The sequence below is a fragment of the Dipodomys ordii genome, unplaced genomic scaffold (genome assembly GCF_000151885.1).
Source record: "Dipodomys ordii isolate 6190 unplaced genomic scaffold, Dord_2.0 Scaffold23, whole genome shotgun sequence".
Taxonomy (NCBI): domain Eukaryota; kingdom Metazoa; phylum Chordata; class Mammalia; order Rodentia; family Heteromyidae; genus Dipodomys; species Dipodomys ordii.
This window is the reverse complement of record NW_012267239.1, coordinates 2,152,155-2,178,552: the sequence shown is the minus strand read 5'-3', so window position 1 is coordinate 2,178,552 and position 26,398 is coordinate 2,152,155. Positions and strand designations below refer to the sequence as shown.

General features: G+C 46.6%; 1 protein-coding gene across 1 annotated transcript; it reads right to left on the bottom strand.

The window, feature by feature from the left end:
• Positions 1–309: 309 nt before the first annotated feature.
• Positions 310–20,154, bottom strand: Pik3ip1 (phosphoinositide-3-kinase interacting protein 1). Its single transcript, XM_013014526.1, has 6 exons — positions 19,933–20,154; positions 18,899–19,021; positions 18,682–18,801; positions 16,887–17,090; positions 16,704–16,782; positions 310–2,091 (listed from the first exon to the last, which is right to left on the bottom strand). Exons 1-6 carry the CDS (start codon positions 20,000–20,002, stop codon positions 1,887–1,889), a joined length of 801 nt encoding a protein of 266 aa, XP_012869980.1. The 5' UTR covers positions 20,003–20,154; the 3' UTR covers positions 310–1,886.
• Positions 20,155–26,398: the final 6,244 nt, after the last annotated feature.

The following is a 26,398-nucleotide window of genomic DNA, read 5'->3' as shown; positions in this document are numbered from 1 at the left end:
TGCCTATGGCTTCACAACCTATTTGGGTGCTCAACTCCCTCCACCTTGGAAAGACTGCTGGAGGGGAGATAACTTGCAGGGACCAGCTCCCTCCTTGGGAAGCCCACACGCACTGGTCCTTCCTGGAGCTTCAGCCTCTGCAGGATTCCTGGTGGTGACAAATCAGGATGCAGAGGCTGCAGTGTTCAACTCTTCAACTGGCTCCAGAGTCAGGGTGGGGGAAGAGAAGGCTGGACCTCACTGCACAGGTGTGTTGGGTGAGGGGAAGTTCCCACAACTCACAAGAAGCAGGCAACATGGGAGGCTTGTTTTTTTTCTTGTTTTTTATAGAAGTCAAATGCAGAGCAATTTCCTGTACTTTATACACAGGTGTCAGAATGAGGTATATCAAACATGTATACAGAGAAATGCTTTTATAGAAAAGTAGAAACCAGTAATGTTCTCATCTCCATCATTGCTAACACCAAGGGACTCTAGACCTGAGGTCTAGGTTCCCTCCGCAATGGCTCTTGGGAGTAACCTGCTGATAGGAATGGACACCCCCCCCCCATTCACCCACCTCCTCCACATCAGGCAGCGGCAGGGCTCTGGGCAGGAAGACCTATGGCTGGGGAACATTGCCAAGGCCTCCGAGTGTGACATCAGAACTTGGAAGCCTCAGCTTCGAGCACAGTGCTGTGTACGTACAACCACATGCAATTCCAGAAACTGGGCTCTCTTGCCCATGTCGGTAGCTTGCTCTCTACCGGTGAGCAGTCACTTTTCCCTACCAGGGCCCTACATCCAAAAGGCTTGAAGAACAAGATCCTTTCCAATGGTTCTGTGACCGTTTTACAGATGGTAGGAAGTGCTGGCCTGGTGGTGGTGGTAGTGGTGGTGGTAAGGCCACAGGGCTACCTGCAAACTAGGGCCCAACTGAAGGCAAGCCCTGAAGTGCTTTATTTTCCTTGTCTCTGAGCTTATTTCCCAGGTTCCCCTCTAAGCAGCTGCTCAACAAACACCCAAGTTATTATCATTGCCATGGGTGCCCAGCTGGCTACTCTCTTATCAGTGCAAAACAAAGGGGGGGGGTCACTGTCCACCCCAGAAGATTTAGGGCACCCCCAGCCCCATTTTCTGTCCTGAGGCCTAAGGCAGGAGCAGATTCTTTTCTGTCCTCTTCCTAAGTGGAATGTTTAGTGCAATTCTTCCCTTCCTTTCCTTAATGAGACAGGAAGAGTCCTTGGGCCCAGGCCTGGCCCATGGTTGTCAAGGCACATACTGCCCTCGAGCTGGATCACACCCGCTAGCCCCAGCCTAGATCTCATTCAGTCCAAAGTTCTGGCTGTCATCCAAACTCATTTCCGGTTCTCAGAATAGGGAGTTCCCTTTCAAATATTTAAAAAACTATATATATTTTTTTTTCAATGCTGCCTCTTGACCTGCTTAACCTTAACTATGAATAACAGTGTGCGCCATTCAAGCTCATGAAGAACAAACGGGAAAGGTGGAGTAGGCCATCTTAGATGGTAAAGCACAGAGGAGTCTGGGAGAGCTCCCCTCTTTGTCTGTCCCTGGTTCAAATCTGGAGGGGGGGCCGGGCACAGACAATGTTTGGAAGCCCTTGTCAGCAGCGCTGCTGTGGGAGCTATGCTCTATCTCCACCGGCAGGAAAAATCCTCTGCTCCAAAGAATGGAGGAAGGACACTGATTGCACTCTTCCCAGCCTCACCCTCAGCCCACAGTGCTACCTGCTTCTGTCACGAGGATTCCCAAAACATAAAAATAAAACAAAAACTAGTGGGGGTAGAGTCTTAACCACAACACAAGATGTAGATCCTCCTAGCTGTAGGAAGTTGGGCTGTCCTGCACAAGTATCTGTATGGGCTTCTGCCCACTGGAGAGGCTCAGGCCCCAGGGGTGCCAGCCTGGCCCATGAGGGGGGTGCTTCCCTCTTGCAGGTCCACAGGAGTCTGGTTGGTGTGCACCACGATGGTCTTCTCATCCACGATCTCACAGGTGGGGTTGGTAAAAGCAGACAAGGGCAGGGTGATGCGCTGCAGCTCCCTCTCACACACTTTCTGCTCATGCTGCTCTTTCAAGTCCTTCCCCCTGCAGGAGAAAAAAAAGGACAAGTTGGGTACTTGAAAAGGGTAGAGTAGGGTCAAGAAGGGGGGTCGGGGGGAGGAGGTAAGTACATAAATGAAGAGAAAATGGGGCAGAATACAGCCAAGAATTCCATGTAGGCTGGGTACCAGTGGCTCACACCTGTAATCCTAGCTACTCAAGAGGCTGAGATCTGAGGATCATTGTTCAAATCCAGCCTGGGCAGGAAAGTCCATGAGACTCATCTCCAATTAACCACCAGAAAACCAGAAGTGGCATTGTGGCTCAAGTGGTAGAGCGCTTGCCTTGAGCTGAAGAGCTGAGGGACAGTGCCCAGGCCCAGAGTTCAAGCCCTACAACCACCAAAAAAAAAAAAAAGTCCATATAAACCATCACCAGTGGCTCACGCCTATAATTCTAGCTACTCAGGAGGCAGAGATCTGAGGATCATTCCAAGACAGCCCAGGCAGGAAAGTCCATAAGAATCTTATTTCCAACTAACCTCCAAGTGGTAGAGTGCTAGCCTTGAGTTTTAAAAGCTCAGGGACAGTGCCTCGGCCCTGAGTTCAAGCACCATAACAACAACAAAAAAAAAATTCAATGAAGCCCAGCACCAGTGAGTGGCTCATCTCTGTAATTCTAGTACTCAGGAAGCTAAGATCTGGGGAGAAAAGTCTGTGTGACTATTTCTAATTAACCACCAAATAGCTGGAAGTGGAGCTATGGCTCAAGTGGTAGAGTGCCATCCGTCAGGCAAAAAAGCTCAGGGACAATGCCCAAGCCCTGAGTTCAAGTTCCAGGATGGGCAAGTAAATAAATAAATAAATTCAATGTATATTCTACAAAATGAAGAAAAGTGAGGGAAAGTGTGGTTTGGGATGAATAGGTGAAAATGTTGAAAGGGTGACATATTCAGTTGTTGAATGGCAACTGCTTTGTACAACAACTTAAAGATAATAAATATATAATTTTAAAAAAAATTTTAAAAAGGTCAGGTATTCAGGCTGGGCCGACTCCCTGAGGCCCAGACAGGAACAGGTCTGTCTGGTTACAATCAACCAAACACTGGCCTAAGCAGAACTGACTAACTCAGGACCTCAGTCAGATTGCTTTTAAACTCAATAAGGAGCTCCTCCTGCTCATCTGGTCTCTGCTTTCCCATCTACAAATTAAGGATGATGCCAGTCTGAGTCTCATAACAGCAGTGGAGGTAATGTAAAAGAAACAGACTTAATCGAGCAAGATTAAACTGGGCTCCAACACAGAGAACTATCTCAGCTCCAGCCCCAACCTCTGAGATGAATGACAAAACTGACTTTCTTATCCCCAAGTCCTAGGTGTGAGCTAGACTAGAAACACACCATGTGCAAATCATATAGGGAAAATCAGGGCTACTCAGGTCAAGGGAAACAAGACTTTCTGGGCCTCTCTGAGTTGTTACTTGCCTTTGAATGCTCATGATATTCTGTTACCCAATCCGACCATGGTGCTACTGTTTAACTTTATATACAAAATATCCCTTCTTTTTTTTTTTTGTCAGTCATGGGGCCTGAACTCTGGGCTTGGGCGCTGTCCCTCAGCTCTTCAGCTTAAGGCTAGTACCCTACCACTTGAGCCACAGCGCCACTTCAGGCTTTTTCTGCTTATGTGGTGCTAAGGAATGGAACCCAGGGCCTAATACATGCAAGGCAAGCACTCTACCACTGAGCGACCTTCCCAGCCCTACAAATTATCCCTTTTTAGTCTCAGCTCAACCTTAAGAATTAACATCTTAGCCAGGTACTCGTAGCTTACACCTGTAATCCTCAGCTACTCTGGAGAGTGAAATATGAGGATCACAGTTTAAAGCCAGCATGGGCAGCAAAGTCCATAAGACTTTTTTTTTTTTTTTTGTCAGTCGTGGAGCTTGAATTCAGGGCCTGGGCCTTAAGCCACAGTGCCACTTCCACTTTTTGTTTTTGTTTTTGTTTTGTTGGTTGCGGGGCTTGAACTCTGGGCCTGGGCGCTGTCCCTCAGCTCAAGGCTCAAGGCTCGCACTCTACCACTTAAGCCACAGCACCACTTCTATTTTTTTTTTCCTAGTGGTTTATTGGAGATAAGAGTCTCATGGACTTTCCTGCCCAGGCTGGCTTTGAACTATAATCCTCAGATCTCAGTCTCCTGAGTAGCTAGGATTATAGGCATGAGCCACCAGTGCCCAGCTATGAGCCTCTTATCTCCAATTAACCACCCAAAAAGCCAGAAGTAGAGTTGTGGCTCAACTTGAGCCTGCTGCCAACTTGGCTTTTTGCAGGTTATTTGAAAATGTAGTCTAGTGGACTTCCCTGCGTATGCTGGCTTTGTTTGAATCACAAACTTCCATATCTCAACCTCCTGACTAGCTAGGATTCGAGGCATGAGCCACCAGTACCTGGCTGTTTTGGTTATTTTTAAGGTAGACTCTTGTTTTATACTTGGGCCAAGCTGAGCTGTGATTGTCCTTCCCCACCCCACCCCACCCCTAAAATCACTGGAATAAAGGGCATGTACTACTGTGCCCAGCCATTGTGTTTCTACCGTATCTGGATTAACAGGTCCCACCAGCATGCCAAACCCTTGGCTGGTTGTGATAGAGTCTCATAAACTTCTCTTTTGCCTGAACTGGCCTCAAATAACAAAACACACACACACACACATCTCTGCCTCCCAAGTAGCTGGGATTTCAGGCTTGAGATATGGTGCCCAGCTCTTACTCATTTTCTAAACAAGGAAATGACACAGAAATGGAATGCTCTGGAGGATGTGGTGGGCTCAGAACAACTCTGTTGGGCTCTGGCTGGAGCTCAATGTTCTGACCTGATTAAAGTGATCCCTCAAAAAAATGGTAGAACAGCCTACTCTGGCTGTCCATGTAAGGTGCATTTCCCTCTAGACTTCACACACACACACACACACACACACACACACACACACACAGTGCCAACTAAAGGGTTTGATGAGTGCCTAGCACACTGAAGAGCAAAACCAATACCCAGAACCCAGGGCAGTAATCCTCTGAGGCCTACAACTTGGACTTAATCAGGGAAAATTCTCTCAGGAGAAGCCCTGAAACCATCAGGTTGATGGATGACTTGGTGAAACAAGGCAGGGGCCAGTTTCAGCTCTCCCCAGGGACATAGCTATAAACAGACAGATCGCTTGGCCAAATGGGTAGGGCGGGGGATTGGAGAGTAAGGGAGAGTTTGCATAGGTGCCTCTGAATTGTCTTTTCTCTGTCTCTGTCTTTCTCTTTCTCTCTTTCAATTCCACTGTTTGAACTCTGGGCCTCATGCTTGCTCTACTGGCACTCTACCATTTGAGCCATTCCTCCAGCCTGATTTTTTCCCTAGTTACTTTGGAAATAGAATCTCTGACCAGGGTGGCTTTGAACTATGATCCTCTGGATCTCAGCCTTCTTTTTTTTGTGCCAGTCCTGAGGCCTGAACTCAGGCCCTGGGCTTTGTCCCTGAGCTTTTTTTTTGCTCAAGGCTAAGCTGCTTTACCATTGAAGCCACACCCAGCTCCACTTCTGGCTTGTTTTGGTAGTGTACTGGAGATAGATTTTCCTGCCCGGGCTGGCTTTGAACTGCACAGAATTCAACCTTGTGATTAGCTAGAATTACAGGCAGCCCTTCTCACTCAGCTTTCTACTCCTTTGTATCCGTACACAGCCAGCTCAGCCTGTGTGATACTTGGCAAAATGGCTTCTCTGAGCCTCGCTTTCCTCAATTGTCTCATACAAGATAACAACTGTGAGGATCATTTTGAAAAAGAGTGAAGCTGGGCTGGGAAGGTGGCTCAGTGGTAGAGCGTTTGCCTTGCATGCCTGAGGCCCTGGGTTCGATTCCTCAGCACCACATAAGCAAAAAGAAAAAAGCCAGAAGTGGTGCTGTGGCTCAAGTGGTAGAGCGCTAGCCTTGAGCTGAAGAGCTGAGAGACAACGCCCAGACCCAGAGTTCAGGCCCCTGGACCAGACCCAAAAAAAGAAAAAGAAAAAGAGTGAAGCTGTTGTAAACACTCAGGAGGCTGGGCTATTTTCTCCTGGATGATTTGACTCCCTAAACAATGTTATCTTAATTTGGTTTCTCCTGAAAACTGGTACTGACTGGCCCAGGCAAGTATTGTTTTTATGACCTCAGTAATTCCCTCCTCTGGACCTTAATCTCATCATCTGGAAATTAAGGAGTTGGACGTGGTCATCTCCAGGGCCCTGAACATTCTGTGACATCCCTCACATGGCCTAGGCTGATGGCCTGTGTCTCATTGTGAGGCTACAGGGGACAAGATTTGTGAACTCATCCCCCTGAGTCACCCTGAGGGCCTGTGGATGACAGAGTTTCTGAACACACAAGCGAAGGCCCCTCACCCCACCCTTCCAGCAGAGGCACTCCAGAGAGGAAATGGAGGCCCAGTATCCATGGGAAAAGGGCTGTGTGGACCAAGTGCTTTCCCCAAGTCACATCCTGACACCCAGTCTTTGGCAATCATCAGTTGCCACTGCCCAGAAGAAAGCCCAACCTCCCTAATGAAACAGCCAGATGCTAAGCCGGGCCCTGTGGCTCACACCTGCAATCCTACCCACTCAAAAGGCTAAGATATAAGGATTACAGTTTGAAGCCAGCCCAGGATAAACAAATCCATGAGACTCTTATCTTCAGTTAGCCAGTAAAAAAAACCAAAAAACCAAAAAACAAAAGTGAGCTCTGGCTCAAGTGGTATAGTGTCAGCCTTGAATGAAAAAGCCAGAGCCCGGCACAGGTAGCTCACACCTGTAATCCTAGCAATTCAGGAGGAGATCTGAGGATTGCGGTTCAAACCAAGCCCAAGTAGGAAAGACTGTAAGAAAGACTGTAAGACTCTTACCTCCAATTAACCACCAGAAAACTGGGAGTGGTGCTGAGGCTCTAAGTGGTAGAGTACTAGCCTTGAGCAAAAAGAGCTGAGGGACAGCGCCCAGACTGCCAGTTCAAGCCACATGACCAACAAAAACAAAAGAAAAGGCTAAGCAAAGGCATGAGAGCTTGAGTTCAAAGCCCCAGTACTGGCACAAAAGAAAGAAAATAAAAGCCAGATTCTTCCAAGCTGTCCATACAGGGAACAAATCTAGACTTAATTTTAGTAAGAGAGCCCACAAGCCAACAAAAAGATCAAAAGGCAACTTTATAAAAGGAGTAAACAAGTGTCTTTTACCAAGGCCTGAACTTCAAACTTGAAGGGGATGGAGGAAGAAAACCAGAAGCTCAACAACTTCCTGGGTACCTACCAAATTACCAAGAAATGGGTCTTTCTATCTGTCAGGATGAGTAGAGGTACCTACTAGCTGCCATGTATCTCAAATACACACCATCTTTTTTTTTTTTTTTTGTAGGTCATAGGGCTTGAACTCTGGGCCTGAGCACTATCTCTCAGCTCTTCAGCTCAAAGCTAGCGCTCTACCGCTTGAGCTACAGCACCACTTCCGGTTTTCTAGTGGTTTATTGGAGATAAGAGTCTCACGGAGTTTCTTGCCCTGGCTGGCTTTGAACTGCAATCCTCAGATCTCTGCCTCCTGAGTGGCTAACATTACAAGCGTGAGCCATGGGCGCCTAGCTAAACCATCTTTTAATTTCCAACCTTGTTAAGATAATATTCTCCCCATTTTATAAAGAAACTGAGACTTTGGAGTTTAATCCTCCCTTCTTCAGCTACCTCTTTTTTTTTTTTTTTGGTCGGTCGTGGGGCTTGAACTCAGGGCTTGGGCGCTGTCCCTCAGCTCTTCAGCTCAAGGCGAGCGCTACTTCCAGTTTTCTGGTGGTTAAGTGGAGGTAAGAGTCTCATGGACTTTCCTGCCAGGTTTTCCTGCCCAGGCTGGCTTTACACCATGATCCTCATATCTCAGCCTCCTGCGTAGCTAGGATTACAGGCGTGCGCCACCAAGCGCCTGGCCAGCTACCTCCTTTACTAATTTACAGCTGTGGGCCACTGAGTTGCTGCTAATGGACACACGTCTTGGGGGTGGAGGGGTTGTCAATTTGTAGTAATCAGGCAGAACAGGGTTGGAAGAACTGCCATAGATAAAGGAAACAGATGCTGGGGCTAGTCAGGATTTGTAACGCTGCGTGTCCCGCTGATAATGGTGCCTCTGGAGCGGCTGCTCCAGCTTCCTTGGGAGATGGGAGAGCGGCCACAAGGCACTGACCATCAGGAAGCCCAGCCACTACCTCCCACACTCCCTTGCGCGTGCAGGACGGCCTGTGGCAGCTGTCTGGCAGCCAAGAAAAAACAAAAGGCTTATTCACTGATTCAGCTCCTCTCCCAAAGGGGGGTGGGGGAGTGCTGTCTTACTTGTTTTTCCCTCCCCATTTTATCAGAAAAAAAAAAAAATAGGAGCTCTCTTCAGAGCTAGCTAAGACACTGCTGTTCATAACAGGAGCAGGGAGCTACCCGATTGTATAGTCTGGCCAGATGAGCCCGAGGGGGCTGAAGAACAACCAGAACAAAGATCCAGCCCAGCTGAGCTACCAGTCCACCCCCATCTTCAGCCCTTCCTCCCCTGAGAGGAAGCCTGCTCCCTGCCCACCCTACCCAGCCAAGGGGAAGCTCCCCATCCATTAGCCAAGGCCTCTGGCAGAGTTCAAGCAGTGCAATAATTAATGACTGCTCCAGGGTTGGGAAAGAGAGCTAGCTAAGCTGGCCAGAGAGAGCAGGTGTGGATGGAACTGCTGCCTGCCGTGCTGCCCACTTCCTCTCCCCCAGCTCCACTAGACAGAGCAGGCTTCTTCCGTGAAAATAGGCTATTATGCACAAGGCAGGCTTCCCGAGGCACGGGCTATAGGCTCCAACCACACTAATTCCGTCCTTACAACAAACCTCTGGTGGTGTCTATTACGATCTCTTTCCCAAATGAAAAAGCAGCAGAGCACCTGTGGCTCACGCCCATAATCCTAACTACTCAGGAGTCTGAGATCTGAGAAATGCAGTTCAAAGCCAGCCTGGGTAGGAAAGTCCATGAGACTCTTATCTCCAATTAGCCACCAAAAAAACTAGAAGCGGAGCTGTGGTTCCAGTGGTAGAACACTAGCCTTGAGCACAAAAACTCAGGGATAGTCTGAAGCCTGAATTCAAGCCCCAGCACTGGCATCAAAAAAAGAAAAGGCGGAAATGAAAAAGCAGATGTAGAGAGCTTACGTCATCTGTTGGAGCAAATGGCAGAACTGGGATTTGAATCAATATAGACACCACTGGGCAATATGAGCCTTAAAGGAAACACCAGAACTAAGAATCATTATATCTAATTCCCTGTCCCTGTTTAATAGATGAGTAAACTGAAGCACACAAAAGGTAAATTGCAAAAAAAAAAAAAAAGAGGCTGGGAAAGTAGCTCAATGGTAGAGTGCTTGCCTTGCATGCATGAAGCCCTGGGTTCAATTCCTTAGCACTACATAAGCAGAAAAAGCCCGAAGTGGCACTGTGACTGAAGGGGTAGAGTGCTTGCCTTGAGCTGAAGAGTTTGGGGACAGCGCCCAGGCCCAGAGTTCAGGCCCCACAACCAACAAGAAAAAAAAAAAAGAAAGAAAAAGAAAAGGTAAATTGCTTGTCCATTATCACATCTAAAATTGATGGCAGCTCTAAAACCAGATTTGTGTGGCGGGAAGGGGGGGGGGAGGTACTAGGACTTGAACTCAGATCCTTAAGCTCAGTTTTTGTTGGTTGTGGGGCTTGAACTCTGGGTCTGGGCGCTGTCCCTCAGCTCTTCAGCTCAAGGCTAGTGCTCTACCACTTGAGACACCCCACCACTTCCGGCTTTTTCAGTTTATGTAGTGCTCAGGAATCAAACCGAGGGCTTCATGCATGCGAGGCAAGCACTTTACCACTGAGGTTTCTTTTTTTTTGTCGGTCATGGGGCTTGAATTCTGGGCTTGAGTGCTGTCCCTGCGCTCTTCAGCTCAAGGTGAGCACGCTACCACTTAAGCCACAATGCCACTTCCAGTTTTCTAGTGGTTTACTGGAGATAAGAGTCTCACGGACTTTCCTGCCCGGGCTGGCTTTGAACCGAGATCCTCAGATCTCAGCCTCCTGAGTAGCTAGGATTACAGCCGTGAGCCACCAGCGCCCGGCTACCTTCAGGTTTCTTGATCACAGCTCATGCTCTACCACTTGAGCTATTTTTTCAGCCTAGCATTTTGCTGATTTATCAGAGTTGAAATCGATAGGACTTTTGTTTTGTTTTGTTTTTTGGCCTGGGCTAGCTTCAAATTATAGTCCACCAAGTTTCAGCCTATTAAATAGTTAGGATTATAGGCATAAGCTACCAGCACATAGCTGATTCTTTTTTTTTTTTTTTTTTGTCAGTCATGGGGCTTGAACTCGAGGCCTGGGTGCTGTCCCTGAGCTCTTCAGCTAAAGACTAGCACTCTACCACTTGAGCCACAGTGTCACTTCCGGCCTTTTCTGTTTATGTGGTGCTGAGGAATCAAACCCAGAGCCTCATGCATATGAGGCAAGCACTCTACCGCTGAACCACCTTCCCAGCTCCTAGTTGATTCTTTTTTTTTTGGGGGGTCCGGTCGTGAGGCCTGAACTCTGGGCCTGGGTGTTGTCCCTCAGCTGCTCAAGGCTAGCGCTCTACCACTTGAGCCACAGCGCCACTTCCGGCTTTTTTCTTTTTGCTTATGTGGTGCTGGGGAATCGAACCCAGGGCCTCATGCATGCAAGGCAAGCACTCTACCACTGAGCCACCTCCCCAGCCCCTCCTAGTTGATTCTTTTGACTTCTAAACCCAGACATTTTGGGGGAAAGTTTCTATTTTTCCTATGGTCTTTTGAAAATCAAATTTCCAAGAAGTTTGAGGACCTTGGTGGACTTTTGGTGACATTTGTCTTTAGACATACCTTCCTGTCTAGGCCTCAGTTGCTCACTGTAAAGCAATGTGAGAAGACAGGTACCAGTGGTTCACGCCCCTGATCCTAGCTACTCAGGAGTCTGAGATCTGAGGATCATGGTTCAAAGCAAGCCCAGGCAGGAATGTCTGTGAGACACTAATCTCCAATTAAGCACCAGAAAACTGGAAGTGGCGCTGCAGCTCAAGTGGTAGTGCTAGCCTTGCGCTAAAGAGCTGAGGGACAGCATGTAGGTCCAGAGTTCAAGACCAATGACTGACAAAAAAAAGTGAAAAAAACCAACAACAATGTTGATAGCGCTTCCAGGATGGTAAGTGAGGCTTAGCAAAGAGTATTGTAGAACTACAGTACTTGGCCGGGCGCTGGTGGCTCACTCACACCTGTAATCCTAACTACTCAGGAGGCTAAGATCTGAGGATCACAGTTCAAAGCCAGCCCAGGCAGGAAAGGCCATAAAACTCTTATTTCCAATTAACCAACAGAAATCCAGAAGTGGCACTGTGGCTCAAGTGGTAGAGCACTAGCCTTGAGCTGAAGAGCTGAGGGACAGCGCCCAGGCCCAGAGTTCAAGCCCCAAGATCAGCAGAATAAAAAAGAACTTCAGTACTTATTCTGTGCTTTCTCTTTGGTCCTCTCTTGGTTCTCTCTCCAAATGTAGAGTTTCATTCACTTTCATTCTTTTTGTTTTTAAGTCTGAGATTAGAACTCAAACTCCGTACCCACCGCTTTCACTCATTGGCTAACACTCTACCATTTGACTCACGCCTCCAACCCTTCTTTTACTTTCAAATAATAAAAAAAGAAAGAAAGAAACCACAGCTGGGTGCAGTGACTCACATCTGTAATCCCAACCACTAGGGAGGTGGTATCAGGAAGACTATGATTTGAAGCTAGCCTGGGCAAAGAGTTAACAAGACTTCATCTCAACCAATAACTGGTCATGGGTACCATGCCTGTCATCCCAGCTATGCAAGATAAACACAAGATGGCAAGACTCAGTTCCCAAGAGTAACTAACGTGAAAAAGGCTGTGAACATGGCTCAAGTGGTAGAGTGCTTGATGAGCACAAGTTCTGACTGATGCCTTGTCCCAGAACCCAACATTTTGGGAACTATAATTTTACAGGGTTGGAGGCAATGGAGCCTTGAATAGAACACACTCTGGCTAGGAGGCCATAGCACACAGATACTTGGAGAACCTGGCTCCAACCTGAGCCTCTCCCAGGACAGGGTTTAAGCAGACCTGGGGAAGACAACCAGACAATATCACAGATTTTCCCTCACTCCCCATGATCCTTTGTGCTGGCCCATAGAAGAAATGACAGCAGTAATAGTGTTCATAGCCTCACCTTCTCAGCCCCCAAGCTGGAGAAACTAAGCAAGGGAGAGAAGGAAGGAAGGAAGGAGGAAGAGAAGGAAGGAAGATAGAAAGGCAGGCTGCTGTTGTGATTATGACCTGATATCTTATGGCTTAGACACAATTAATAACATTGGGTGAAGTAGTTCATACCTGTAATCCTAACTATTCAGGGGCCTGAGATTTTGAAGCCAGCCTAAGCAGGAAAGTGTGGGAGACTCTTATCTCCACGAAACTACCAAAAATGCCAGAAGTAAAGAGTGGCTGAAATGGTAGAGAGCTACCCTTAAGCAAAAGAGGCTCAGGGGCAGCATTCAGGCTCTGAATTCAAGCTACAGGAATGGAACAAAAATTAATAAATAAATAAATTGGTGAGTGGGTGGGTAGATGTAAAGGGGAAATGTATTGCCATTTATCAGGCAGGTTCAGAAAACACCTGACACTTTGTTCTCTGGGGAGGGAGTGGGGAGCCGAGAGCTTCTCTCTAGCCTACATGTGGTTTCCTGTTGTACAAACTGTTCTCAGAGCATGTTTGCAAAGGAAAAGGGTGGCCTGGTGGCTGGTGATCAGGCAACTTGGTGACTTGGTGTCTTTCACTGAATTTATAATAAAAAAAAATTCAAGGCCACAGGGCAGTGCCTTTGACAACCTAACGGAGCGAATCTAGAAAAATAATAAACAAATAAATAAAGACCTGGCTTTATTGTCGAGCTTAGAATTAAGATCATAATCAAGTTCAAACACCAGCAAATGCCTGGAAATTGTCAGATTGGAGGACAGCCAAACATTATCCAGTGGCTGAGAATGGAGGAAATATTTCAAGGGGCAAACTCAGCCAACATGAAGGGTCTGACTATGAATTGTATGGGCACAGCCCATGACACCATTTCCTCTATGTCTCTCTCTGAACCAAGTTAGCAGATGTCACTGGACCTGCCATGCCAACCATCCCAACTGCAGGCCACAACCTCAGTCTGGGAGTCCGGATGCCCACTCAGGTCAATACTTCCCTTCTCTGCACCGCTGCTTCCTGAATCACAGAAAATCAGAGAAGGAATGGGGGCCTGGGAAGCACTCATCCAGCACTCATGCTTTATACAAAAGGAAAACAGCTGTTGTTTACCTACCATTTACTATGGGCCATGTGCTGAGTGACACAGTTGCCTGCCTTAGTCCCAAGACAGCATAGAAAGTAGAAGGAACTTTCCCAGAGTCACACAGATAGATAGGTATTAGTGGCAGACACAACTTCTCTCCACCCAAAGCCAGGTATATAACCTTAAGGTGCATGCTTTTCAGTCTCCTCATCTGAGGAACAACAACAGCATTTACTTCTTAAGAGTAACTGTGAAGAGGGACAAAGGGTGAACAAATGCAGCAGTGGTACTCACTAGACACCATATTGATAATGAACAACTTGTGGATGGGGACAGGAGGGAAAAACTGGGAGAGACCAAGGGAAAGGGTGACATTGTCCACAAGGAAATGTACTCATTACCTGACTTATGAAACAATCACTCCTCAGGATATCACTTTTATAATAACAATGAAGATATTCAATAATTTCTTTTCAAAAGACCCAGGCACTGGTAGCTCACGCCTGTAATCCTAGTTATTCAGGGAGCTGAGATCTGAGCATCATGGGTTCAAAGTCAGCCCAGGAAGGAAAATCCATGAGATTCTTTTTGTGTGTGTGTGTGCTTGCAAGGCTTGAACTCTGGGCCTGGGCGCTGTCCCTCAGCTTTTCAGTTCAAGGCTAGCACTCTACCACTTGAGCCACAACACCACTTCCAGTTTTCTGGTGGTTAACTGGAGATAAGAGTCTCACAGACTTTCCTACCCAGGCTGGCTTTGAACCACGATTCTGAGATCTCAGCCTCCTTGAGTAGCTAGGATTACAGGCATGAGCCACCAGCCTGTGGGACTCTTATCACCAATTAACTAGCAAAAAAGCTAGAAGTGGTGTTGTGGCTCAAGTGATAGAGTGCTAGCCCTGAGCAAAAAAAAGCTCAGGGACAGTACCCAGGCCCTGAGTTCAAACCCCAGCAAAAGCACAAATCATCATCATCATCATCTGAGAAATGTATTGGAATATGCAAAAAATTTGAAGCCAGGTAAGGCCTATGGTAAATGTTCACTATTGTTGGATTACTCCCTTTGTCCTATGTCAGCACTTCTAAGCACATTCTAGGTTTATATGCTGCTGAGCAATCTACCTAGACTGTGGGTCAGACATGGTTCTGAGAGGGGGAAATGCAGGCCACTATATCCCTTGCTTCCTCACAGGAAGACTTCTCAGACCAGAGGGCTGGGAGTTCAATCCCCTGGCTTTACCCAAGAACAGCAAATAATTCTGCAATGTTGCCTAGCACTATAAAAATGACTTGGTTCTTATCACTCATCACTGAATTTGAGCAGCTTTCCCACATGGCATTTCAGACCTTTTAAAATAAGCATTCCTAGCTGGGTGCAGGTGGCTCACGCCTGTAATCCTAGCTACTCAGGAGGCTGAGATCTGAGGATCATGGTTCAAAGCCAGCCCGGGCAGGAAAGTCCGTGAGACTCTTATCTCCAATTAACCACCAGAAAACCAGAAGTGGCACTGTGGAACAAGTGGCAGAGCACTCATCTTGAGCTGAAGAGCTCGGGGACAGCACCCAGGGGGAGTTCAAGCCCCATGACAGACCAAAATAAATAAATAAATAAGCATTTCTTTCTTGCTGCCTCGGCTGCAGGTAATGGCTCAGCTTCCTCTGTCTTTCTGTCTGTCTTATTCGTACTATTGAGTTTTAAAACCCGGACCTATATAGAAATCCAAGTCCCCAGATCTTTTGATTACTTACTTATCATACTGGGGTTACATTCAGGGCCTTTCACTTGCTACCACTTGAGCTAAACCCCCCAGCCCTTTTTGCTTTATTTTTCAAGTATCATCTTACATGAATGAACAATCCTCCCACTTATGTCTCCTAAGTGGCTAGGATGACAAGTACGGGCAACTGCACACAGTTTTATTTTGTTTTGTTTTTCTGGCAGTACTAGGGTTTGAACTCAAGGCCTCACACGGGCTCAGCTGGTGCATTTTCCTTGATCACACCTCTACCCCTGCTTTTTGTTGGTTAGTAGGGGAAAATAAGTCTATCCGCATAGGTTGGTTTTGAACCAGTATCCTTTGAATCTCAGCCTCCTAAGTAGTATTACTTGCATGAACTACCATACCAGCCCCTGGCTTATTGATTAAGATGGAAATCTTATTAACTTTTTTGCCTGGGCTGGCCTCAAACTTTGATCTTCTTGTTCTCTACCTGCTAAGACACTGGAGTTACAGATGTGAGCCACTAGCTCATAGCCTTAGACTCAGTTTTCCAATCATTTTTTCCTTCTTACTCTAGAAGAGACACCTCATTATGCTTAAGCCCCAAATGCAACTCCAAAAGGTTGGAAATCTTTTCCAGTAGAAGGATTTTGTAATTCACAAAAAGAATTCCATTTCCAGATCCCTGAACTAAATGTCCAGCCTAATTTCTATAGGACTACACATTTCCATCTGAGATTAGATAACAAGAGGTTTGTTACCAAAGGATCTGGGTTTGAACACAGGTTCTGCCATTGCCAGGCAGTGTGGCATTGAACAAGTCACTTTACCTTTCTGAAAAAGGTTCCCTCATTTGTCACCAAAAAAAAAAAAAAGTCAGGAGCTGGTAGTAGCTCATACTTGTAATCCTAGGCTGAGATATGAGGATCACAGTTCAAATCCAGCCTGAGCTTTCAAGAAAGTCCATGAGACTTTGCTTCCTTCCATCTCCAATTAACCACCAAAAAAAAAAAAAAAAAACGTAAGTAGAATTCTAGCTTCAATGGTGAAGAGGCCAGCCTTAAGCAAAAAAGTTAAAGGGAGGGGGAATTGGGGGGGGGGAGGATGGGAAGGGATGGGAAGGGGAAACAAAGGAGGAGGCTACAATGCTTGATAAGAAATGTACTCATTATCTTGCCCATGTAATTGTAACCCCTCTGTACAGCATTTTCACAATTTAAAAAAAAAAAAAGTTAAGGGACAATGGCCAGGCCCTGAGTTCAAGCCCAATAAAAAAGACTTTTGGGTGAAAAATCAAGGGTATCAATTGATTACTAAGAATGTATCTCATGGTTTGGCTGTTCTGGTTGCAGTTTGATGCACTGTTGTTGTTAATAAATAAGTCAAAGTTACAAAAACATCAAGGGTATCAAAGGAAAGGGTCTTCACATCATTGGCTTTTTTTTTTTCTCTTTCCTTAACTCCTTGCTTCATTTTAGGTTAAGAAAGCCACAAAGAAATGTACCAATCCATTCACCTCCTCCCATAAACCCAGAAGAGAAGCTACTGACCTCTTGTAGGTGTAGCCCAAAATGACGCCGGCTCCAATGGCAATGATGATCACCATCATGGTAATGCCCAGCACAGAGCCTGCCAAGGACACAACAAAAAATCCCATTAGCCACAACCCAGAAAATCGGTAAATGACATCAGTTGATGAGTCCCAACAAGGGCAGTGGTAGAGGCAACCATACCCAGAGTTCCCAGGTCCTTTTTCTCTTTGGAACTCATCCGAACCCGCTGACTGATCCCAATCACTGGCTGTACTGCAGCTGCTTCACTTCTGGCTGGCAGGGCGTTGGCAGGAGGGAATGCCTGCACCTCCTGGTCATCTGACACTTCTTCAGATGGTGCCTCTGGCTCTGTTGTAGAGGTTGGGGCTGCCTGGGAAGTGGTTGCTGGAGATGAGATGAGAAAGAGCTCACATAAAGAGACTGCCTTGCGGGGGCTGGGAAGGTAGCTCAGTGGTAGAGCGCTTGCCTTGCATGCATGAGGCCCTGGGTTCGATTCCTCAGTACCACATAAGCAAAAAGAAAAAAGCCGGAAGTGGCTCTGTGGCTCAAGTGGTAGAGCGCTTGCCTTGAGCTGAAGAACTGAGGGACAGTGCCCAGGCCCAGAGTTCAGGCCCCATGACTGGACCCCCCCTCACCCCTGCAAAAAAAGAGAGAGAGAGAGAGAGACTGCCTTGGGTAAATTCCACAGCTAAAGCTGAACCTGGACTTAAGTGCAGACCAATATGGAGAGATGCACCTTAGAATGTTCCACCATGCTCAAATCAAGATTTAGTCTTGAAAGAGTCAGGCCATTCTCTTCAAATCTTTGCTATCTTCCAGCTTAGTTGCCATCTTCTCCCCACCTCCAGGAGACAATCTCATGCTTTTGTTGCCTTACCTTAATTAGTCCATTTAATCTGAGGAAAATTTGCTACTCATGAAAGTCTGCTTTCATTTTTTGTGTGTGTGCTGTTCCTGGGGCTTGAACTCTATGTGTGTGTGCTGTTCCTGGGGCTTGAACTCTAGGCCTGGAAGCTGTCCCTTAGCTTTTTTTCACTCAAGGCTGGTGCTGGACCACCTGATCCACGGCTCTACTGCTTTTTGGTGGTTAACTGGAGAAAACCATTCTCATGGACTTTCCTGCCCTGGCTGACTTTGAACTACAATTTTCAGATCTCATCCTCTTGAGTAGCTCGGATTACAAGTATGAGCCACTGGAAACCAGCTTTCATTTACTTATGTATTTATTTACTTATTTAGTCATTTAGTGCCAGTAGTGCTGAGCTTGAACTCAGGGCCTAGGCGCTGTCCCCGAAGTTTTTCACTCAAGGCTAGCACTCGACCACTTGAGCTCCACTTCGGTGGAGGCTGGTGCTGTACCTACCACCTGGTCCACAGCTCCAGTCTGGCTTTTTTTTTTTTTTTTTTTGGTGGTTAATTGAAGAGTATCACTGGACTTTCCTGCTCCAGGCTGGCTTTGAACTGCGATCCTCAGATCTCAGCCTCCTAAATAGCTAGGATTACAGGCGTGAGTCGCAGGGTTAAATCCAAATATGAACTCTGCCATCGCCTTTGATTAAGTCCCCAGCAAGTTCTCAGTGGCTCAGATCCATGAAACAGCTTCTTCCCCTTCCGGGTCTTGTGAGCCATAAGCCTAGCACACAAGACGCCCCACCAAGGATGACAGACGGCGGCGCGCGCGGCGGACCCGCCCGGCCGGCCTCCCACGGTTGTTTACAAGCGCTCGGGGAAGATGAGCTCACTCGGAGCGGCATCAGCGACCAATGGGTTTGGAAGCCTGCGGCCTGGAGACAGTTCTGACCAATCATGTGGCGCAGGGGGCGGGACTAGCGTCGTGCGGCCGCACGTGCGCTCGGGGTGTAACCCGCGGCTCCTTGTCAGGCGTCCCCTCAGACGCCCAGCGCTGAGGCGCGCGGAGCTTCCGGAAGCCCGCGAGGGCCGAGGGCGGCGGAGCACCTGAGGCGGGCACGCGTACCTGGGCAACGCAGGTCCTCGCAAAGTCGCTTTTCAGGGGCACCGGCCTCGCTGCTGACGTAACACCAGGGCCCGCGGGGATCCCGGTCTGGGTTCCGGCAGTAGTTGTGGTGGTCGATGCCTGTGAGGAGAAAGTGGGCGCCGTGAGTTCACGGGTCCGGGCCTGGATGCCGCCGCTCCCCCCCCCCGGGCCCCCGGCTCCCCGGGGGAGCACTCACCCAACTCCGGGGCTGTGGCCAGGGCCCGGGCGACCGGTGCATCCCTCCAGTTGAGACAGAGGAGGCCGGGCGCGGGTGAGGGCTGGTCCTCCCGGTACAGGTGGCCATTGTCCCAGAAGCAGCCTGTGGGGAACAGGACCCCAGCCCCAAAGACCCCCTCAGGACTCTTGGATTGGGGTGACCCGCAGAAGGCAAGGAGCATGGCATTCAGGAGAGCTCCCCCCGCACCCCCTCAAAGGCTCGCTGAGGTGCCCAGTGGGAAGAAGGGCGCCCGGCCCCCACCCCGCGCTCCCAGGACGACGGTAGCTCTTCGTTTGTTTTCAGTTATTTAAATTTGCCCAAGTGTAAGGAGGCTGCCACTCTGGAACTTTGTAGATTGGAGGAAGTGGCCTGGCCTGAAGGTGGAGGTAGCCGGTGGGACATTTGAGGATTGGTGGACCGCCAGACTTGAAAGTCATCCCTGTGTTGCAATGTCCATGTTACATAAACTCTTCCCGTTTTCTCCTCCATGGACCCGGCCACCTAGTGTCAGTTCTAACAGGGGACCCTTCCCTCCCAAAGAGAATTCTGCCAAAACCTTGATTCACGAGAGAGCCTCAAGCCAGAGGGAATCTGGCTCCTCACTGACTGGATGCGACTCTCATCTCCCATTGCTTCTGCAGGAGGAGGCTGGGGATGGACGATCTGCACCCTAACCACACTATAGGAGAGGTTTCAAAACGCCAGGACTTAGGGTGCAACGGTTGGGGTGGGCAATGCACTCCCAAGCTCCATCTACTCCTGATCAAGAAAAGAGAAAGAGAAAGTGGCTACTTGCCTTTGTTCTTAATGGCAAAGATGGAGCTATATGCCCCTAGCAAGGAAGAGAGAGACAGAGGGAGAAGTAGCTTTCATAGCTACAAAAACAACAACAGCAGCTAGATTTGTTTCCCATTATCCTGGCCATTTGGGAGAAATCAGAGGTAGGGGGTAGGGAGCTGTATCCAGTCTTCTTTATTAAGTTCCTGCAAGAAAGGAAAAGATTGTAATCTCACCTCCAGATCCGAAGGCATCTGTTATGAGCGTGGTGCTGAGGAGGAATGTTTGTACCCAGATCAACAGCATCCTCCTCTCCTCCAGTGGTATAGGTGATCCGGACAACCAGTATTCAACTGGGGTCCTTTTTGGCAGTGGCTTTGCCTCCCAGTCTCAGTCTTGCAGTCAGACCAGCCCTTGTTATGCTTGTTCTGGTAAACAGCCTCTCTTTAGAACTGGGAGCTTCCCAGCTAGCTCGCTGCAGCACTGCGAGGTGTTTTTCTGCCACAAGGCGCCCCCTGGGTCCTAAGCCTCCTATGCCCTGCAAGATCACTCACCCACAGCCAAGACAGGAACTCAGCCAAGGGAAGAAGAGGCAGAGAAGTTCGGGTTGTGCCCGGGCAGTGGATCCATTTGAGACCTGCATAGCTGTCATCCCTAGGGGATTTTTTTTTTTTTTGGTCATCTCTTCTATTTTCATTTGTGTGAGTACAGAAAGAATTCCGTGGGGAGGCATCCAAGAGGGGGTGGGGGTGGGGATTATCAGCACTAAAAGCAAAGAGCAGTTTAATCAGAGGGAATTCAAGAACATATAGGTGTACAAGGGAGAGGATCTGTTTGGAGTAACTATACCAATCCTTGAACAAAGAAAAAAAGCCTTTGTGGTTTATACATGTTTATGAACACTGGCATTTTGCCAGCATCAGATTCAGTCCTTTACTTGCATTTGGGGTACCCATATATAGTAGGAGTACAGAAGGGGTATCTTCAGTTGAAAAATACATGTTAGATAAACATTGGTAATTTTGCTCATCGCTATTGGGTGCCTTTTTTTTTTATCATCCCTGAATTTATACAATGGAAGGTAAGTAAAACATTTGCTCCCTCTCTTCCCCACTGTGGGAAATACATTTGTAGTGATTTATTTCTGTCATGAAATCACACTACATCCATATGACTTAGACCTTTTGGAGTAAGGAGAAGGGCCTTCTTCCTATTTGGCTGGCAGTTGAAGTTCCCAGGCAGCCTCAGTAAATTGAGAGATAGAACAGAGTGATTCGCCAAGACTACCTTGTGACTCAGGCAAATCCCAAAATAGAAGTGGGAGACTCTTTCCATCCACAGGCAGTAATTTCAAGAGGGGGGGAAAAAGAACAAAACAATAATTTGTACAAGGTTTGTCATAGGGGAAAGCTACTGTGAATACAACTAATTTAAAGTGAATTTGAATTTGCTGTATATAAATTTTAAGACAGGAAAGGATCCACTGAACTTATGGCCATTTGTAAGAGACATGAATTGGTTTTTGCAATCACTCCCCTAGCTCCTCCCAAAGCTCCTGACATGGTCTGTATTGGAAGCTATGTCTGTAAATGTATTCTCTCTCTCTTTCTCTCTCGCTCTCTCTCTCTCTCACACACACACACGCACACACACACACACACACACACACACATCACACAGCAAAACTTTAGAATTTAACAACTCTAATTTGTTAATTTTATATTTTTAAGAATGTATGACAGGGGCTGGGAAGGTGGCTCAGTGGTAGAGTGCTTGCCTTGCATGCATGAGGCCCTGGGTTCGATTCCTCAGCACCACATAAGCAAAAAGCCGGAAGTGGCGCTGTGGCTCAAGCGGTAGAGTGCTAGCCTTGAGCTGAAGAGCTGAAGGACAGCACTCAGGCCCAGAGTTCAGGCCCCATGACTGGACCCAAAAAAAAAAAAAAAAAAGGAAAGAAAGAAAGAGGAAGGAAGGAAAAGAAGCTTGTTAAGGAACTATATTATAGTCAAAATATCTTGCCAGGTGCCAGGGATCATGCCTGTAATTCCTAGTTACTCAAGAAGCTGAGATTCAGAAATTCAGATTCGAAGCCAGCCAACCCCAGCAGAGAATCCATGAGACTCCATCTCCAAAATAGTCAGCAAAGGACTAGAGCCTAACTCAATTGGTGGAGTACTTTCCTAGCAAGTGCAAGGTCCTGAGTTCAAATGCCAATGCCACAAAAAAAAAAAAGAAAGAGAAAAGAAAAACATTTTTTTAATTTTTTAATTAATTTTTTTAAGAAAAACAATTTAAAAAATAATCTACAGGGCTTAGTGGTAGTGTGCTTGCCTACCCTGCATGAAACCCTGAGTTTGATTCCTTGGTACCACATAAACAGAAAAGGCCAGAAGTGGCGCTCTGGCTCAAGTGGTAGAGTGCTAGCCTTGAGCAAAGAAGCTCAGGGACAGTGCCAACCCCTGAGTTCAAGCTCCAGGACTGGCAAAAAAAAAAGTAATCTACAAAAGCTAGGCTTGGAGGCATTATTCAAGTGGTAGAGTGTCAGCTGTGAGCAAGCAAGCCCAGCAAGCTTAAGGTCCTAAGTTCAAACACTGGTATTCACACACACAAACCTAATAAAACACAAGGCATAAAGGAGGCTGTAGGCATGGCTGAAGTGGTAGCAAATCCAAGGCCCTAACTTCAATCCCCAGTACAAAGAAGTAAGGGCTGGGAAGGGGCTCAGTGGTAGAGTGCTTGCCTTGCATGCATGAGGCCCTGGGTTTGATTCCTCAGCACTACATAAGCAGAAAAAGCTGGAAGTGGCACTGGAGCTCAAATGGTAGAGTGCTAGCCTTGAGCTGAAGAGTTGAGGGATAGTGCCCAGGCTGAGAGTTCAGCCCCCATGACCAACAACAGCAACAGAAAAAGTAAATTGACCAATAAAATATAAAACAGCCATAAAGGCTTGTTGATTGACTACAGGTTACTTTCAGAGACAAGATTTTCTGCAATGGGCAATGAAGTCACAAAAGCCGACAATTTGGGACCATTGCACCACTGGTTTGGAGAAATAAGAAACTAGATTGCTGAATAAAAACGGGTTTTGACTTGGAGGCCAACCTTAGGAAGCACAGCTTTCACAGTGCTGAATACCAGGTCTGCTGTGTCACAGGGAGGCCAGAGACTATAAATTTAATTGGCTAGTAAGACTAGACCATTGCCATTTGAGGTGAAATAATCTAGTAAGCTACAATTTTACTTCTATTGGAAAGCGATCTGACATTCTCTAATCTCAGTAAACTGGATCTGCTATTTTAAAATGTACCAGCACCATATGAGTTTAGCAGTAACCTAAAGTAGAAGTAGTGTATCAAATCATTCATTGATATAGGCTGATAAGTTCCCTGCTATCTATAATTCTGTGTTTCCTAGGCCTGCTGCTATAGTGATTAGTAGTACACATAGCTAGTTTGCAAAGGCCTTGGGTTCAAACGCAAGCACCGCAAACAGGTTTTTTTAAAAAAAAAAAAGAAAAAGAAAAAAAAAAGATTCACTGGGGACCGGTGGCTCACACCTGTAATCCTAGCTACTCAGGAGGTTGAGCTCTGAGGATCATGGTTCAAAGCCAGACCTGGGTAAGAAAGTCAGCGAGATCCCCAATTAATCACCAGAAAACTGGAAGAGGCACTGTGGCTCAAGTGGTAAAACGCATGTCTTGAGCTGAAGGAAGAGCTCAGGGAGAGCACCCAGGCCCAGAGTTCAAGCCCCATGACCAACCAAAAGAAAAGAAAAAGTCTCAGAAGGGGTGAATAAGTTGGGTGCTGGTAACCTTACATCTGTAGTCCTAGCTACTCAAGAGGCTGAGATCTTGCTCAAAGAGGCTAAGAGATCAATGTTCAAAGCACCCTGGGCAGGCAAGTCCATGAGCCTCTTCAATTAACTACCAGAAAACTGAAGTAAGTTGTGGAGGTGAGAGGAAAGGGATGGTAGGGGGAAAACAAAGGAGGAGGCAACAATGCTTTATAGGAAATGCACTCATTACCTTGCTCGTGTAACTGTAACCCCTCTGCACAGCATTTTTACAATAAAAAAAAAAGTACAAAAAACAACAACAACTGGAAGTAGAGCTATTTCTTGAGCAAAAGAGTTCAGGAACAGTGCCCAGGCCCTGAGTTTAAGCCCCATGACTGACCAAAACAAAGGCGGTGAATAATGTCAACATACATTATATGGGCTGGAGACAGCTCAGCGGTAGAGCACCTGATCAGCACTCTAGTGTGAAGCCCTAAGTTCAAATCCCAGTACCACTGGGGTGATGGGGAGGAAGGGGAAGAGAATACATTTTATACACATATAGATATGTCACATTGAAACTCCTTTGTACAATTACTATGTGTTAGTATAGATTAGGTAGATAAGTAGGAAGGTAGGAAGGTAGGAAGGTAGGTAGATAGATAGATAGATAGATAGATAGATAGATAGATAGATAGATAGATAGATAGATAGATAGATAGATAGATAGATAGATAGATAATTATATATCCTGGGTAGGAGAACTGCAAGGTAGCTGAGGAAAAAAATATTGCCAGTCCTGGGCTTGAACTAAGGGCCTGGGCACTGTCCTTGAGCTTCTTTTGCTCAAGGTTAGCACTCTACCACTAGAGCCACAACATGCCACTCCTGGCCTTTTCTGTTTATGTGGTACCAATGAATCAAACCCAGGGCTTCATGCATGTTAGGCAAGCACTCTTTCACTAAGCCATATTCCCAATGATATCCCATTCTATTCTATCATGTAGACTATTCTCCTTAAAACTGTCTTCATCAGGGTGGGATGTAGCTCAGTGGCAAAGCTCTTAGCAAGTGCAGTGTCCTGGGTTCAATCCCTAGTACAAAAAACAAACAACTTCAGGGCTGGGAATGTATCTTAGTTGTAGAGTGCTTGCCAGCATGCATGAAGCCCTGGGTTCAGTTCCCTAATTCTACTTAAACAGAAAAGGCTGGAATGTGCTTTATGGCCCAAGTGTACAGTGCTAACCTTGAGCAAAAGAAGCTCAGAGACAGTGCCTAGGTCTTGAGTTAAACTCCAGGACTGGCAAAACAAAAACAAAAACCAACTTCATCCATTTTCCTCTCACAGTTGGTTCCATCAAATCTCTCCGTATAAAATCCTTTTAACACTTTTTTTTTTCTGATTATGGGCCTTGAATGCTGGGCCTGGGTGCTGTTCCTTAGCTCTTTACCTCAAGGCAATCTCTCTACCCCTTGAGTCACAGCATCACTTCCAGTTTTCTGGTGGTTCATTAGCGATAAGAATCTCATGGACTTTACTGCCCAGGCTGGCTTTGAACCATGATCCTTAGATCTCAGCCTCTTGAGTAGCTAAGATTACAGGCATTAGCCACCAGCACCTGGCTTTTTTTGTCAGTCATGGGGCTTGAACTCTGGGCCTAGGCACTGTCCCTCAGCTCTTCAGCTCAAGGCTAGCACTCTATCACATGAGCCACAGTACCATTTCAAGTTTTCTGGTGGTTATTTGGAGATAAAGGTCTCAGGGACTTTCCTACTCAGGCTGGCTTTGAACTATGATCCTCAGATTTCAGCCTCTTGAGTAGCTAGGATTACAGGTATGAGCCACCACCTCCCAGCTTTAACAATCTTTAAATATCTGTTAACCTTTATATATTTAAATAAAATCTCACTATATTTGCATATATATGTGTATATATGTATATGTGTATATATGTATATACACACATGTCTCACATGTTAAGAGCTTTTACTGTTACTTGAGCACAGTTAATGAAATGTAGTGTGACTAAAAGAAATGTAAAGACAAGAAAAACCAACCTCTTATTGCTATGAAGCCCAACCATAAGATCTGATTGCAATCCTTTTCACCTTCTGTGAGGCCGGGTTAGCAGAAATAAGAGTGTTATGGGAAGGTGTCATAAGTGGACTCCCGTTGGTCCCCAAATGGCAAACCCTGAGTCCAATAATAGAAGGTTAAGTACCAACTACAAACCCTCAGTGTGTTCTTTGAGTTCCCAAGGATATTTCTACCTGGAGCTTTCTTCTACATTTACTTTAATGGCTCAGTTGGAAGTCGGCCATCACAGCTAAGTGTTCTCAAGTTTTATGCAGCTTTGGCAGCTTTCTATTATCCTGACATTACAAATAGAAATTCTGCCCAGCTGCAGCCGGGCTATGGCCACTAAGCCAATATTACAGCATTTCCACTTTCTAGGATCTCATCCTGTGTAACACACTGAGTGGCCTTTTGTCACCTTTGCCAGTCATGGGATTTCGGAGAAAGTCTCCCGGTTCTTAGAATGGCTCTGCCAGCAGTCTGCTTTTTGCTCAGAGATTCTGCTTCCTTGGATACAGTATGAGAAGTTACTCTAATGAACATTGACTTGTTAATGCATGTAAACCATGTATATAAAGAGTACCTTGCCAGGTATGGTGATATATACCTGTAATCTTAGTACTCTGGAGGGTGAGGCAGAAGGATGTCAATTCAAGGTCAGCCTGGGGCTAGACAGCAAGACCATGTCTCCAAACCAACAAACAAAACAAGGTCTGGGGAGATAGCTCTGTAGTAGAGTGCTAGCCCTAGTATACACTCACATATATTTAGAGCTTGTACTATTATTAACAGTATCGTTGTTGCCAAATCTAGAATCAGAAGCAAGAACTTAGCTGAACTTTTCATTTTTG

Coding starts and splice junctions, on each gene's coding strand:
- Pik3ip1 (XM_013014526.1), bottom strand. CDS start 20,002: ATGCTGTTGATCTGGGTACAAACATTCCTCCTCAGCACCACGCTCATA. Junction 17,091..18,681: donor CGAGGACCTGCGTTGCCCAG/GTACGCGTGCCC, acceptor TCTCATCTCCAG/CAACCACTTCCCAGGCAGCC. Junction 2,092..16,703: donor TTGGGCTACACCTACAAGAG/GTCAGTAGCTTC, acceptor TTTCTCCTGCAG/GGGGAAGGACTTGAAAGAGC.